General features: G+C 35.9%; 1 protein-coding gene across 2 annotated transcripts in view; it reads left to right on the top strand.

Annotated features, from left to right (window-relative positions):
- The window catches only part of amotl1 (angiomotin like 1), a 50,372-nt gene that overhangs the window by 5,556 nt on the left and 30,168 nt on the right, over nucleotides 1-14,648 (top strand). The window contains exons 1-7 of one of the 2 annotated variants that reach the window (XM_016442761.1): nucleotides 642-759; nucleotides 4,776-5,997; nucleotides 6,461-6,782; nucleotides 7,129-7,273; nucleotides 7,456-7,536; nucleotides 8,305-8,450; nucleotides 12,839-12,988. In XM_016442761.1, coding sequence (XP_016298247.1) covers nucleotides 4,838-5,997; nucleotides 6,461-6,782; nucleotides 7,129-7,273; nucleotides 7,456-7,536; nucleotides 8,305-8,450; nucleotides 12,839-12,988 — 2,004 coding nt within the window. In that variant the 5' untranslated portion in view covers nucleotides 642-759; nucleotides 4,776-4,837. Of the gene's footprint in view, nucleotides 1-641; nucleotides 760-4,775; nucleotides 5,998-6,460; nucleotides 6,783-7,128; nucleotides 7,274-7,455; nucleotides 7,537-8,304; nucleotides 8,451-12,838; nucleotides 12,989-14,648 lie in introns of those variants that run through there. The other variant, XM_016442762.1, reaches the window with a different exon arrangement.

The raw sequence follows: 14,648 nt of genomic DNA, 5'->3' as shown, positions 1-14,648 counted from the left end.
AAAGAAGACATTAAATCTCTCAAGATCTCAGCAGAAGATGATTAATCATCTCCACAAACAGCATCACCAGCTTCGCACATTACTAACCAGTTTGAAATTTTGTTTGTCATGCGTCTAAAAAGTTCTTATTAAGAATTAACAGAGATTTAGATCTTAATGTTTATTGAAAATAATACAATTTGAAGTCACCATTATGGAGATAAGCATTTGATTTAGTTGGGCTCTTGACCCTTGACTTTCTAATACTAGATTTTCTCTGGGTGCTGTAACTGTGTTTATGAAACACATTTATTATGGCAAGAAACTCCAAGAAAAAATGTGCTCAGGTTATGTAGGCTGTTTTTTATTATGTAATATAATGTAATATAATATAATATATAATTTTAATATATATCGTATCGAACCGTGAATTTTGTGAACCGTTACAACCCTAATATATATATATATATAATTAATTATTAATTAATAAAAAAAATTTTTTGAGGCGGGTTTCCGAAATCCTGAAAGTCAAGGGGAAATATTCATGTCCACGCGCGTATCCCCAGATCCTAAACTGGTGCTAGGACCCAGGAGCGCATGTTGCCTTGCGGTCCGGGCACACACATTCCTGCCATACCACAGTGAATGGACATGATTGTTGCAAGTCAGTCAAATGTGTTAAACAGCAGACATACAACAGCTAAAAGAGAGTCCCGGGAAATTCACTTACAAAACTCTTCCCTTTGACAGATTGAGTAATCCGTGTCAGGATCTCGCTGGGTAAATATGACATACATAATGTTGCTAACTTTGTCGTGTTTTTCAAAGTTTCCTCAGTGGATTCAAATGTAGCGGATGATGTGATCAATGTAACATGTGATGCGTGACTCATGTTTATCAGCTCTCAGCTGGAGTTTAGAAATCTGCATGTGCCAAGCAGGGTTTCTTTACGGATAAGTTTATTTTTCACATGCAATGGATTACTTAGTAAAGTACAAGTGTAAAGCTTTTCATGTCTGACTGCATAAACTTTATGCATTAACTGAATGTATATGCTACGCTTCTATGTTTTGTAATGTCTCATGCTTCCTGTCTGCGATATGGGGTTTTAATAGCTGGCTATAGTGCTTAAGTCCATCTGGTGGTTCTATTTTTGGTTTCTCGGGTATGTTTCCCTGTTAACTCCTCCCGTCATTTCGCTTGTGGTATTTTGTTGATAATTATTCATATAACTGGTTTGCTTTTTTAGATAATACGCAGTAAAATCCCGAGTGTTAAATTAACACTTAATGACTTAACACTTAACACTTAACGTTCATGAGATAATTATGAGATTAATTAAGTGCTGATTGAGCATTAGTGATGAACACCTGCTGTTAAACAACAGAATCACTGAAGAAAAGAGAAACAAGAATTACAACTGACATCAGCCACAGCCTTAAGCCGGGCTCACACTGTGCGATTTTTTAAAAAGTCCTTTAGGAAATACATTTATTTAATGCTAAGTGTACTACAAATATATTTACATATTTATGTATTTAATAAAAAATACCCTGCAAATGTACATTAAATATGCTAAACTGGTATACTTAACAGTCTGCTAAATTGGAACTAATTTTGTACTTAATGCACTTTAATTGTAAGAAAGTAGTGCTGAAATCCAACTAAAGATGAACTGTATGGAATGGCAAGACTGCCAAAATTAGAAATAAAGAAATGCACAAAGAAATGTAAAAAAAAAAAAAGCAAATATAAATAAATAAATATACAAAGAAAAGTAAAAAAGCAAAAATAAATAATTATTAATAATTTTATTTCCTTATTTATGTAGGCCTATTTTTTTCACATTTATTTATTTTTTTCTTTTATTTATTTTCACATTTCTGTATTTATTTACGTATTTATTTATTTCCACATTTATTTATTTATTTATACATTTATTTATTTTTACATTTCTTTGTCCATAGGGTAATGAGAAGAGCGTGTTTTTCCTCAGGAATAGCAATCGAGCCAGAGTAGGCGAGGGGTAAGCTTTGAGGCCACAGTGACACCTTGTGGTGCCCAAACGAAGTACAAGAAGTGTAGACTACATGACGCGCCTGTTGATAGTGTGGGATGTATGATTTAGATGGGCAATATGGACAAAATCTTATATCACAGGTTATTATTTCAATTTCACGTGGGGGTTTGTTTCGGCTGGGAAGCGTGCAATCTGTGATGGAGTGCACTTGCTGAAGCTCGTGAAAACCTGCAATCGCTTTCTTATGCACGCTGTTTTTTTTAGGTTTCACTTTCAACGCATACAACGCATGTTTCAAAGATTCGGGATAGAAGGAGGCATCAGTTACTGTAGAAGATTTGTCGCCTCACGCCACTTCCCATAATGGGTTCTCTTGGTGTAGACACGGCTTTAGATTCGGATTAATCGGCTGATTAATCACACGTTTTAGGCTGGAAATATCCAGAATTAGATCAAACAAAAGGTGTCCATGGAAACGGAGCTAGTTAAACACACACGCCATACATTATAGCCTAAAACACGCTTAATATTCACGACTGACACCAACGATTGTATGCGGCTATGCAGTGGAGATGCGTTCACTGTCAAATATTCAGCATTCATTTTGAAATTTTGTCAAATATTTGTTCTTGATTACAAGAAAAAAACTATTGTTCTTGTGATTTATTTTTTGTTTTTCATTTAATTCATAAGTTAACTGCAAATTAAATGGTTTTGGTTTTTTCTGCAGTCGAAGAAAGTATAGCCTAAATTATGTCAGTGATTTCTCTCATTTTAAAGATGATCAAGATTTTGAATTGAAGGACTGAATTGAACGAGGAGCAATACTGTTATTTATTCATTTCCATTTATTGTATTTTTTTCCTTTTCCTCTTTTTTCCCCAAAATTGTTTAAATGCTGGGAAATTGAATATTGTCATTTTGGTTGTTTATTTTTCTAGATAACATTCTTTGACTTGAAAAAGCAAGATCTATTTTTGTGACTATTTAACTCCAATTTTTTTTTTCTTTCAATGCTTTTGTGTTATTGTGTGGCTGGCACATTGTGTATCGGTGGCTTTGTCTTGAGTTTATCTGGCAAGAAAAAAACTAAAAAACTAAAATATATAAATATTTTGACTTGACAAATTTTGGTCTTGTCCGGCGCCCAAAAACGAAAAATAAATAAATTAAAGGTATTTAAGTTTAACTAACTCAAAATCTAGTTTGGTCTAATTTGGGGGCCGCCACCATTACACATGTCCATATATTTTAAGTGGCAGCTTCTCTCTCTAGATAATCAGGGTTGTGGGGTTGCATTCTGTTAAAATAACTCAAAAGATAAAAAGACATGACTGGTCAGAAACCAGTTACAATGTGAAAGTTAAAATTTAAAAAAATAAAATCATTTACCTGCTGAGTGTTTGCTGACAGTCTATGTAGCTGGATGGTTGAGCTCTAGAAAACCAATAATGAGGTGGCTTTGACAGTTGTACATTTGGAAAAACAAAAAGGTGGGAATTAAAAACTCTAAACGCTAACAGAAAGAACCATTTCAGCACAAAAGGGTTCTTCAGGATGATATGGTTATAAATAGAACTGTTACTATGTGTAAAAAAGACCCTTCAAAGAACGAGCTTTGAACAAGTCTAGTATAATAAACTGATGCATACAAAATGCTCCACATGGAGTGGGGTCCCTGCAAACAAGCCTTCTCTGGCTGCTGTAACTGTGTATTTCTGAAGCATATTATAGCAAAAGTAAAAAAAAAATAAACGGATCTGATGATTCAATCATTACGTAGTGACCTTATTCCCTGATCTCACCCAGAGTTTGATCTCTGAGGACATTATATAGATTTCATTACTTCACATTATAGAAGCACTAGTATTCAACTACTTCAAATTTTATCCTGCTTTATTTCGAACATTTTCAAATCATTATGTAGAAATTTTTTGGAAAGAATTATGTAGACTCACACAGATATCAAGATTCAGCGTATGAATCTCAACAATGGTGACAGTTAACAAAATATTCAGATCAATGCTGAACATCACAAAACAAACATTTCGTTGATTGTCAACATTGTTGATGTTCACATGCTAAATCTTGATATTTGTTTGAGTCTTCATATTTCCATCCAAAAAATGTCTTCACACGATATAAATATTTTCAAATCAAGTCAGGACAATATATCATACAGAGTGGTGTTTCTGTTGCAACTGCTGCTATAACAAATGTGCTATAGAAACACACAGTTACAGCAGACAGAAAAAAGCTTAACTCAAAAACTCAAGAGTCAGGAACCCAACTAAAACAAGCGCTTACCTCCATAACGGTGACGTCAAACTTTATTATTTTCAATAAAACTTTATTATTTTCAATAAAACAGCGCTAAGGCTTCCTGGAGGCTAAGTGAGGGTTGCCCATGCAGGGCCAGTGCTCAGGGGCCAACATTTTGCCAATGAGCAAATTCTCAGGGGCCCTGCGCTGGCAGCCCTAAGTGGGCCCATAAAGGGTCAGTGCAAGCTTGTTTGCAGGGGTGTGCTGCAAAATTCAGATGGGTGATTTAAATTTGAAATTGTTTGAAAAGGGTTTGAAATTTGTGTTTTAAATTTGTATTAATAACATGCAGGACTATAGCCCAGTTGTCAGGGCCTAGTCATGTCCCTGTCTATAAGTACGATAATTTTATTTTAAATGTATTATCTTTTAAAAGTCAGAAGTAAATCTTGATCGTATTCTTGATGTTTTTGTAGTTCTATTGGAATAATTATTTACCTCTTTTCTTTTGCAGATAACATCATCCAATTCCTCTGAACATATCTGTACCTTTTGCCTACCCGTGCAGCAGCAGACATGCATGGTTCTGAGGAGAGCGCATCTGGAACCGTGCTTTACAGGCTTATGCAAGAGCATCTTAGATACGGAACAAGTGGAATCAGAGGAGGGGTAGAAAACGACAGCTCTCAGATGCCAAGCAACCCCACATCTACAGAAAACCTACTCCTTCAAAAGCAGGGTCAAGTAGCCCATTCATATCAGCTTATGCCCCTGCAGTCTCAGTCTCGACAGGAACCTCAAGGTCAGGAGCATCAAGTGGACAGCAGCTCCATGGAAAAAAATGGTGGTGTGAGCCAGGGTGCAGGTAGAGAAGTCCAAGCAGCCCAGACTTCACCTGGGTTTGACACCCTGGAGCTTCCATCATACGAGGATGCTAAAATCCAGTCTCAGCTTTACAGAGGGCAGCAAAGTCCGACAGACCCTCAGTCCCAAATCCCTGGCCACAACCACCAGAGTATTGAAAATCCAGATGACCTATCAAACAATTTTCAACAAAATCAGGAGCAGGACTTTCACAAAGAGGGCAATAAAAACATTGTCCACCAAAGTCAGCCGCAACACAACTCGTTTCAGCAGATGCAGCAGTTGTCAACAACGTCTGACAGTCTTGCAAGCTCACATTCCTGTCTGCCATCACTTTCTAACACACACTCACTTTCTTGCCCTCCTTCTCTTTCATCTTCTTACACCTCTCTCTCAGCGGTTCCCATGAAGGCCCTTTTGGAGGGTCAATCATGGGTCCAGCAAGGGGGCACTGGTGGTAAGTTTCTTTGTGATGAAAGTCTGGCAGAGTTAAAACAGGGTCATGTTCGCTCTCTAAGTGAAAGGATCATGCAAATCAGTGTAGAATGCAGTGGAGCTAAGCAAAGTGTAGGACCATCCATTTCACCTTGCACAGGAGACACTACTCTTTGTGGGGCTGATAATACAGCAGATTCTCTCTCACTAACTAATAAGACCTCCATGAGTACCCTACAACCACCACCCTTAAACTCTCCACAATGGACTTTGGATCAAAGAGGTCCTCCCCCAGAATATCCCTTTAAGTTCAAGGTACAGACTATGCTTTCGCCTACATTACACCCCAACTCAGATTCTCTGGAACATGGCCACTTCAACAGTGATACCTTGACAGCAGCCATGTTGGACACAGTGCCACTTAGAAATATAGCAAGGTAACGGTAACAGAAACTTTAAGGTGAATTGTGTAAATTCTGCACTACTAGCAGCACCAATTGGAACTGCAAAAATAATGGCTTCCAAACTCCGCTAAACAGCTTATTACGGGTACAAACCGGTATAATTTTGATAAATACCGTGATATAAATTTTTGGTCATACCGCCCAGCACTACGGGTACAGGATTATTACATATTATTGGCTGAGCCAAACACTGATACGTTGGACCATTAAAACAAACAATGTTTTTAAGGTGGCTCAGTGTTTATGTTGTAAGCCAACATACTAGTGACTTGTTTATAGTTGTCTCTGCATTAAATTAACTCCTGTCTATTGAACTTGTATATGATAAACTGTTTTAAATTCAAAAAGTGTACACACTTCACCTATATGCATTTAATGAACAGGTGTTGGCACATTCCCTTTCTCACATTTCACTTGCTGTCTTTCTGTATTTTAGACAATGTCCTTTGCCTACATCACAGCACCAAACACAGACCAGTCCCATGACTTCTGAGACTTGTATCCTGCCCTCACAGGCTTCTCAGCAACAATATCAGGCTATATCCCTATCTCAGTCCCTGGCATTTCCTCCAGCTCAGACTGGATCTGTGACCCAGGGGCTATTTTCTTGTGTGGCCCCTTTTGGACAGCCTTTCCCAGGGGAAGCATTTGCCATGGTAAGCCATGGCAAGCAGATGCTGGAGACCCTAAAAGAAGAGAACCAAAGCCTTAGACAAGAACTTCACAAGCAAAATGAGAAGGCCAGCAAACTACAGCAGGTACTTACTTGTCTGTGTGTCTGTCCACCTGTCTGTCTATAATATTAATAGCAAAGAGGAAACAGAATTGGGGGTTCTGATAATCAAAACGGCTCATTATTACAGGCTATTTACTCGAAAGTGCTCTTATAATTCAAACTAATATTGAATTATCCAAAGTAATATTGAAAATTACAGTGTAATTGTTACACATGTGACAGGAAGTAGTGAATAATGGGGGCGGGGAACTATAATGGGAACATGGTGCTCTGGTGATGAAAATATTGTTGAGCAGTAGCCCAGTATGACTGTAATACAGCACTCTGACACAAGGACATTTGCATGCTTGTTTATGCTGTATTTCCAGTTGGAGGCAGAGACTGTGTGCCTGTCAGATGCATATGAGAGTTTAGTGAAGAGCTCATCCAAACGGGATGCTTTGGAAAAAAACATGAGGAATAAGCTAGAGGCGGAGATCAGGCGTCTTCATGATTTTAACAGAGACTTGAGAGGTGAGATTGTTTAAAATGCCCATGCTTTGATTAGAACCTGTGGTTTATACAAATTCGACCAAATTTTATTGCTGAACTTTGTGAGTAGGTAGTTATAGTATTGTATTTGTTTGTTTGTAGATTTAGCTTATTTTAGCTGTTCTTGGGTCCTGTGGCATATCTTTTTTTCATGTGTTTTTCAGACCGTTTGGAAAAAGCCAGTCAACAGCTAGCCAGTCAGGAGCTGAAGGGACAAGATGACGGGCACTTGTATCTTTCACAGAGTGGGATTTTGCTTCTTATTGCAAATCATCACATAAATATGCTCACTTTTTGCTGAGTCTGTTACTAGCTACTCAACCCAAACCATTTCCTGCTTCCCTTCCTTCCTGTCATGTACCTCTTCCTCTCTTGCATTCAAATCTCTATCTCTCTATCTATAATTAAAATTCCATTATTGAGCAAGTACATAAAAAAACAGTTTTCAAAACTGTTTCATGTTTTATATTTTACAAATTTTTGGTTAACATTATTCATCTTTACTTATGTCATGCCTTATAGGACGTTCTTTTTTCTGCCAGTCTTGATGTAGAATGACACATGTGCTCACAGGCAAGCACCTTGTACCATAAACCATCGGATTTCCACAGTAGAGCAATGCTAAGTACAACTCTGGCCTGGCACACAAAGCTAGTTGAAGACAAAATATAAAGTTGACATAACCAGACAATTCCAACCTAATTTGGATCAGGTTTGGTGGGATCACAATGCTTGCAAAAAAACATTGTCTACGTGGGTTTTGATTCAGAGTTTATGTTTAACTCTGAAATGTGTGCACCTGAAAAGTGTGACATCTGCAGCAAATCAACTTCTCTTCTAAAGATTAAGAAATTGGCATACAAAAAAAAGAGTTTTCTCAACCTAAACTTAAACTTGCCTAGCCACTGCAGCTTTGTGTAATTGGCAACTACATCCAAAAAAAAAAAAAGTTTCACAGTGCACCTTTAAGTTCTCTAAAACACCTTTTTATTTTGTAATTTGTTTTTCCTCAGGGAGAGAAAGCCTGAAAGATCTGGAAAAATTAGAGATAGAGGCAGCCAGTCTCCGATCAGCCAATGAGGATCAGCGACGACACATTGAGATCTTAGAGCAGGCTTTAAATAATGCTCAGAGTAAAGTCCTTAAACTAGAGGAAGAGGTGAGTCTTAAGGATTATCCTAATGGATTGTTGGTACTCTTTTAAGTAAATATTAACTTCACCATCGCTTTCATCACCATTACGCTTTTCACAAACTAAATGAAACTAGCGTTGTGATTAAAATGATTAGAAATGCATATCTAGCAAATATATGCTTTTAGTAACTTAGGAATATGAAATTGCAGTATGAGCTGTGTGTCATTTGTAGGTTTAAAGTCCCCCTACAGTCACTTATTTTATCCCTTAAAACTCATCTTTCTATTTTAGAGAATATTTATTGAGAAATTAATCCACAGTACAAAAATAAAACAAAGCAAATCTTATGAAATGTGACATTGAACATTGATGTATAAATCATTCATTTAAAAATAATGATACTGTCCAACAATTGCACCAGTGGTTAAAGTTTAGAAGGAAGTAGCATTTCTCTTGTCTACCATGAGCCCAGTAAGTTTTAATAAACCCCCTATATGTGTCATTGGTTTGGTGGGGTGTAATTGAGAATTAATAGGAAAAATATAAAGCGAGAAGGCCTGTTACACTAGTTACTTCATAAATCCTGCATCCCCTGATAGCAAGCAACCATTGAATCAATGTTAAAAATAGTTGATTTGTCAGTGTTAATGGCATTGAATTAATATCACTTTTGCACCCACAAATAATGTTGAAAAAATGTTGAAATTTCAACAAATCACCATCATTGTGATCAGTGTTTTCTTTAGTTAGGCTCTTGACTCTTTGTACTGTAATGCTAGATTTTCATTGCTGCTTGTAACAATATTGTAACAATCAACAACAAAAAAAATGTACGTATAATGCATGTTGGGTATCAACATAGTACAAAACTCATTCATGACTGTTGATCTGTTTGTGTAGTTAGTTTGATGATTCTCACTGTTGTTGCGGTTTGTATGATGAGTATTTATGTCTAAATCTTTCTGTATATTTTGCCACAGTATCTTTGCATTTATGAAACAGAATATTCACATTAGTAATGAAAGATCATCTTCATTACAGCTTGACACCAATCACAAAAAGTAATATATTCTCCAATTTAAATTTATAATTAACAAAAACAATTAATAATAAAATTATTATTTAAACTTAAAACAACTCTCTCTTTATTAATTCATAAGTGTTTATATTTAAACACTATTGTAAGCACTGCAAGATAATTAACTTAATGAAAAACAAGAGTCAATAGCCCAACTAACACAAACACTGATCACAATAATGGTAGTTTGTTGAAATTTCAACATTTTTTCAACATTAACCTGTTAACCTGCACCTCCCATGTTGGGACTCACAGCTAAAAAAATAAAAGACCTACCTAACTTAAAATGGTAACAGTTCCTAACAACAGTGTGCTACACACAATTTTGGTGTCTTTGGAAAGAAGACCCTTTGGGCTATACTATCCATCATCCAGAGTTGATAATGCTCAAAAAGATAAAAAGTTATAGACACTGAAGTGCCTTGAAAAATATTGTACCACACTGATTTTTTTTTTTTCATATCAAAATACATGAAATCAGACCTGGAGCAATCCAGAAAAGTAATGGGTTGAAAGTCACATGTCTCATGAGTTTCTGTTTCAAATCTGAAGAAGATACCATGAAAAATTAGATAACAAAACCGTTAGATGATAAAATGGTCAAATGACTGGCAGCAACAGCTGACAAACAAAAAACATAAAATTAAAGCAAAATCTCCTTATTTAAATAAGCTGAAAACACTGTTATTTTATAGGTATTTCCTGAATTTTTATGATCAAACACCTTTACTGTAAAATTAACTAATTAATTAATTAAACGTCACATGACTGGCAGCAACAGAACATGAAACACTAACAGATCTCTAGATCTAGTGGTGATCTCAGCATCTTCACTTATTACAAACCAGTCTGACTTTATTTCTTTCATACAAAACTTCTTATTGAGAATTAACAGAGGTTTAGATGTTAATGTTTTATTGAAAATAATAAAGTTTGAAGCCACCATTGTGGGGATAAATGTTTGCTTTAGTTGGGATTCTGAACCTTAACTTTTTAACAGAGGTGAGATTTTCAAATCACCAGCAAGTCTTCAGTTCATATCCCAAGTCCTCAAAGCGTTAAAGTTAATGAGATAATGAAGTGACTAATTAAATGATGGTTGTGCATTAGTAATGAACACCTGCTGTTAACAATCACCATCATTAAAGAAAAGAGAAACGCAAGAACTACATCTGACTTTAGCCACAGCCTTGGATGAAATGAGCTGAGAAAAAAAGAAACTGCACACTATAATTGTGGTCAAGGTTTGCTTTCGATAGTCTCTTGACCCTTTTGCTAATTCAAAACAATTTGCTTCGAAACAGTTACAATGTTGTTTCACAGCAAACGCTTGTTCATTGCTGAATCAAACCTTGAAAAAACAGATGAGCTTACACTTTCTACCTGTAGCTCATGATGAATGACCACACAGGAAGTTGTCTTTCTTTCAAAGCTCCAATATTGAAAGAAAAAAAAATAGCAATGGCTCAGAGTTTTAGACATGAACACTTAACATACGATCCTCAACAGTGGTGACAATTTTTCATATTTTGAAAATGATGACGGGAGTTTTTACTATGTAACCAGTACTATGTGTTACCCAGCATGCACTGCAGCATGAAACATTTTGTTGTCACCCTTGTTGAGATTCATATGCTGGTTCTTGATGTCTGTGTGTGTCCAAGCATAACTGGATTTAAGTGTTCAGATGTGTTTCATAAATTTAAAATTCTTTCACTGTGACATTTGAGCATCACTTTGCTTGCATGCTGTAGTTTAATAGGATTGAACATGCAAAATCTGAACACATAAATGAGAATAAGCTATTTTGATTGTAACCAGGCCAGCTCGTAATGACCGTCTTTGATTGTTGAGGTTCATGTGCAGATTCTTGATGTCTGTGACTCTACTTGCTAAATAATATAAAAAATGACTTGCAAACTTTCAAAATATCAAAGCAAGCTTACATTTTGAACAGTAAAATTGTAAGACTAAGAAATAAGAAGTGAAATTAATAAATTTAACATGCTGAGACTTAAGACTTTTCTGATGAGGTTAGGGAATCAGGTCACTGTACGATGATAAAAACATATGATGAAAACATCAGTGTCAATATGAAAACAACTTCGCCTGATCAGAACTTTCCCGCAGATTTTGCTATAACGAATGTGCTTTAGAAACTCACAGTTATAGCAGCCGGAGAAAATGTATTGTTAAAGAATCAAGGGTCAGAAGCCCAACTTAACTTAAACACTTATATCTGTAATGGTGACTTTAAATAAAGTTCAAACTTTATTAATTTCAATAAAATATCAACATCTAAACCTCAGTTAATTCTCAATAAGAAGTTTTGTATGAAAGAAATTAAGTCAGACTGGTTTGTAATAAGTGATGCTGAGATCTAGAGAGCTCTGTTAGTGTTTAATGTTCTGTTGGGATTTAAATGGTTTCTGTTGTCTGGGTTTTGTGGGTCACCATTGTGCTGAAGAGTAGAGCCTGTGCTTCAGTCCAGGAGAGGACCAATGAACATTGGTGTTATGTTGCGTGTCGTATTATTTAAAGGCAGTAACTGGAGTTGCTGATGCAGTGATAGTTATTAGTTTTTGCTTGCGTGCTGTTGTTAACTGCGAAAAAAATGTAAGTTTCGCAATGATAATCCAGAAAATACTTGTAAAGTAACAGTTAAATCAAAACATTTCAGAGAAAACAGGATGTTGTACCTTAATTTTACAGTTTTTGTTTGGCAGCTGCTTCTGTCAGTCATTGACCGTTTAAAAAAAAAACGTTCTTTAACCATTATTTCCATTAATGGTAAACGTTTGGCACCCTGTGCTGCCAAGCATTTCACAGTTTTTTTTACGTTTAATGTTTTTACAGTGTACGCTACTGAAATTTAATGTTGGTCATTATGGTGGTACTTGGAGAGCCAAATATTTTCTAGGGTGGTACTTGGTATAAAAAGTTTGAGAACCACTGTGCTTTACAAATAAAATAACATCTTGGACATGTCTGATATCCACAGGAGTTTACATCACCTGGGACAGATTTTAGGCTACAGTTAAGAACCATTATTTGTGTGCTATCCCTGGACAGAGTTTGTGTTTTATTATACTGAATGGGCCCATAGCAATAGATCAATTAAACTTTTAATCTCCTATCTTTACAATCCAGCCACATACTGATTGTAAGGCCACATTCGTAAGGATTATTAAATAATTATTAATTTAATTAATTAAATAGTTATTATTAATTTATGTTGATGATTTGGATTAAGGAGTGACCTGATATAAAACTCCCACTAAACAGTGTCAGTCATCTCAAGAAAATATCTCTTCTGTCTGTCTGTGTGCTGTAGTTGAGTAAAAAGCAGAAGTATGTGGAGCGGGTGGAGCGGTTGCAGCAGGCACTAGCACAGCTCCAGGTCGCATGTGAGAAACGTGAGCAGCTGGAACGACGTCTACGTACTCGCCTGGAGAGAGAACTAGAATCATTGCGAACGCAACAGGTCAGTGCTTGAAACTTCTTCATTAGAGTACCAAAATTTGTACATTTTAGGGTTTATACAACTGGAAATATTTTTGGTTTGTTTTCATTTCTTTTTGTTTTATAGTTCTTGCCACAATCTATTTTCTATTTTTAATCAGATTTATAGAAAATTGTGCCTTAAATTCCCAAAGCCCCCAGTGAGCAAGTCAAAAGTGACTGTGGCCAAAGGAGAACTCATTCTTTCATTAAATCTCTCAATATTTCAGTAGAAGATACAGTGGTGTGAAAAAGTGTTGGCCCCCTTCCTGATTTCTTATTTTTTTGCATGTTTGTCACACTTTAATGTTTCAGATCATCAAACAAATTTAAATATTACACAAAGATAATGCAAGTAAATACAAAATGCAGTTTTTAAATGATGATTTCATTTATTAAGGGAAAAAAGCTGTCCAAACCTACGTGGCCCTACGTGAAAAATGTATTGCCCCCTCCTGTTAAATCATGAAAGAACTGCAATTAACCACATTATTTTAGAAAGCTGAGTTAAATTTCACTAGCCACACCCAGGCCTGATTACTGCCAGACCTGTTGAAGTGTGAGTCAAATCAAATTTCTAGTTTTGAGGCAGCATCTCAGTTCAGTGATTAATGAGAATGTCTGAAAGATCAACCATTAATCAGGAAGCCTGGCAAACCTACAAGCTAGAGGTCTATAATAATGAACCTTAGTCAGTGTGTTCTCCATGGCTCTGTCTTATTTTACAATGTTCGTTGGGGTAATGTTGACGTGTTTGCTACAGAGAAGTGGAATTAAGAACAGACAGGAACAAGCAGCTATGTTTAGTATCTTTTTTAGTACAAAGCTGTTAGCATTTCCATTTTGTTCTAGTGCATTTTAGAAGACATGGCCATTAAAATGATTAAATATTAATAAACGAGTAGTCAACAAAATTTAAATATTCTTTTAGACCATTATTTACCATGATACATGATAATGTTCATGTCTTCATTTAAAAAATAAAAAGATAATTGCATGACAAAGATATTAACTGCCAACTAATTCTTTCATACAATGCGTTCATACAATATAAATAGAATTGACTGTTAATTATTATGGGGCCAATAATTTAAAATCTATTTGCCATTGGAGAGCTTGTGTGTCCATACAAATGTGGTTTTGCCAGATATCATCTCTCATGCACTAGCGATGATGTCTGATTAGCAAACAACCAATGACTTCTATAGTCATATTTAATGATTAATGAAACTGCCTCAAACTTGCTTGTGAGTTAGTGGTTTGAATCAGGCTCATTGTGTCAGTGAATCAATCATTCAGAGTCATTACTGACTACTTCACTGACTCCTCTCGGAACTGTGAATAATTTTTCTTCTATGTCTTATTTAAAGGGGTCATATGATACGATTTAAATATTTCCTTTCTCTTTGGAGTGTTACAAGCTCTTGGTGCATAAAGAAGATCTGTAAAGTACTAAAGTCTAAAGTCTCAAATCCAAAGAGATATTCTTTATAAAAGTTAAGTCAACCACTCCTATCTAACGCTCTAACATCTAACACACCCCCACATGTCTACGTCACAATGTGGGAAGATTTGCATAACACCGCCCAAATGTTCACGCGAAGAAAGAAGGCGTAACTTTTATTCTCGCTGTAGTATTGTTG

The sequence above is a fragment of the Sinocyclocheilus anshuiensis genome, unplaced genomic scaffold (genome assembly GCF_001515605.1).
Source record: "Sinocyclocheilus anshuiensis isolate Anshui unplaced genomic scaffold, SAMN03320099.WGS_v1.1 scaffold1257, whole genome shotgun sequence".
Taxonomy (NCBI): domain Eukaryota; kingdom Metazoa; phylum Chordata; class Actinopteri; order Cypriniformes; family Cyprinidae; genus Sinocyclocheilus; species Sinocyclocheilus anshuiensis.
The sequence above is the reverse complement of the archived record's forward strand: the minus strand, read 5'-3'. Positions and strand labels throughout refer to the sequence as shown.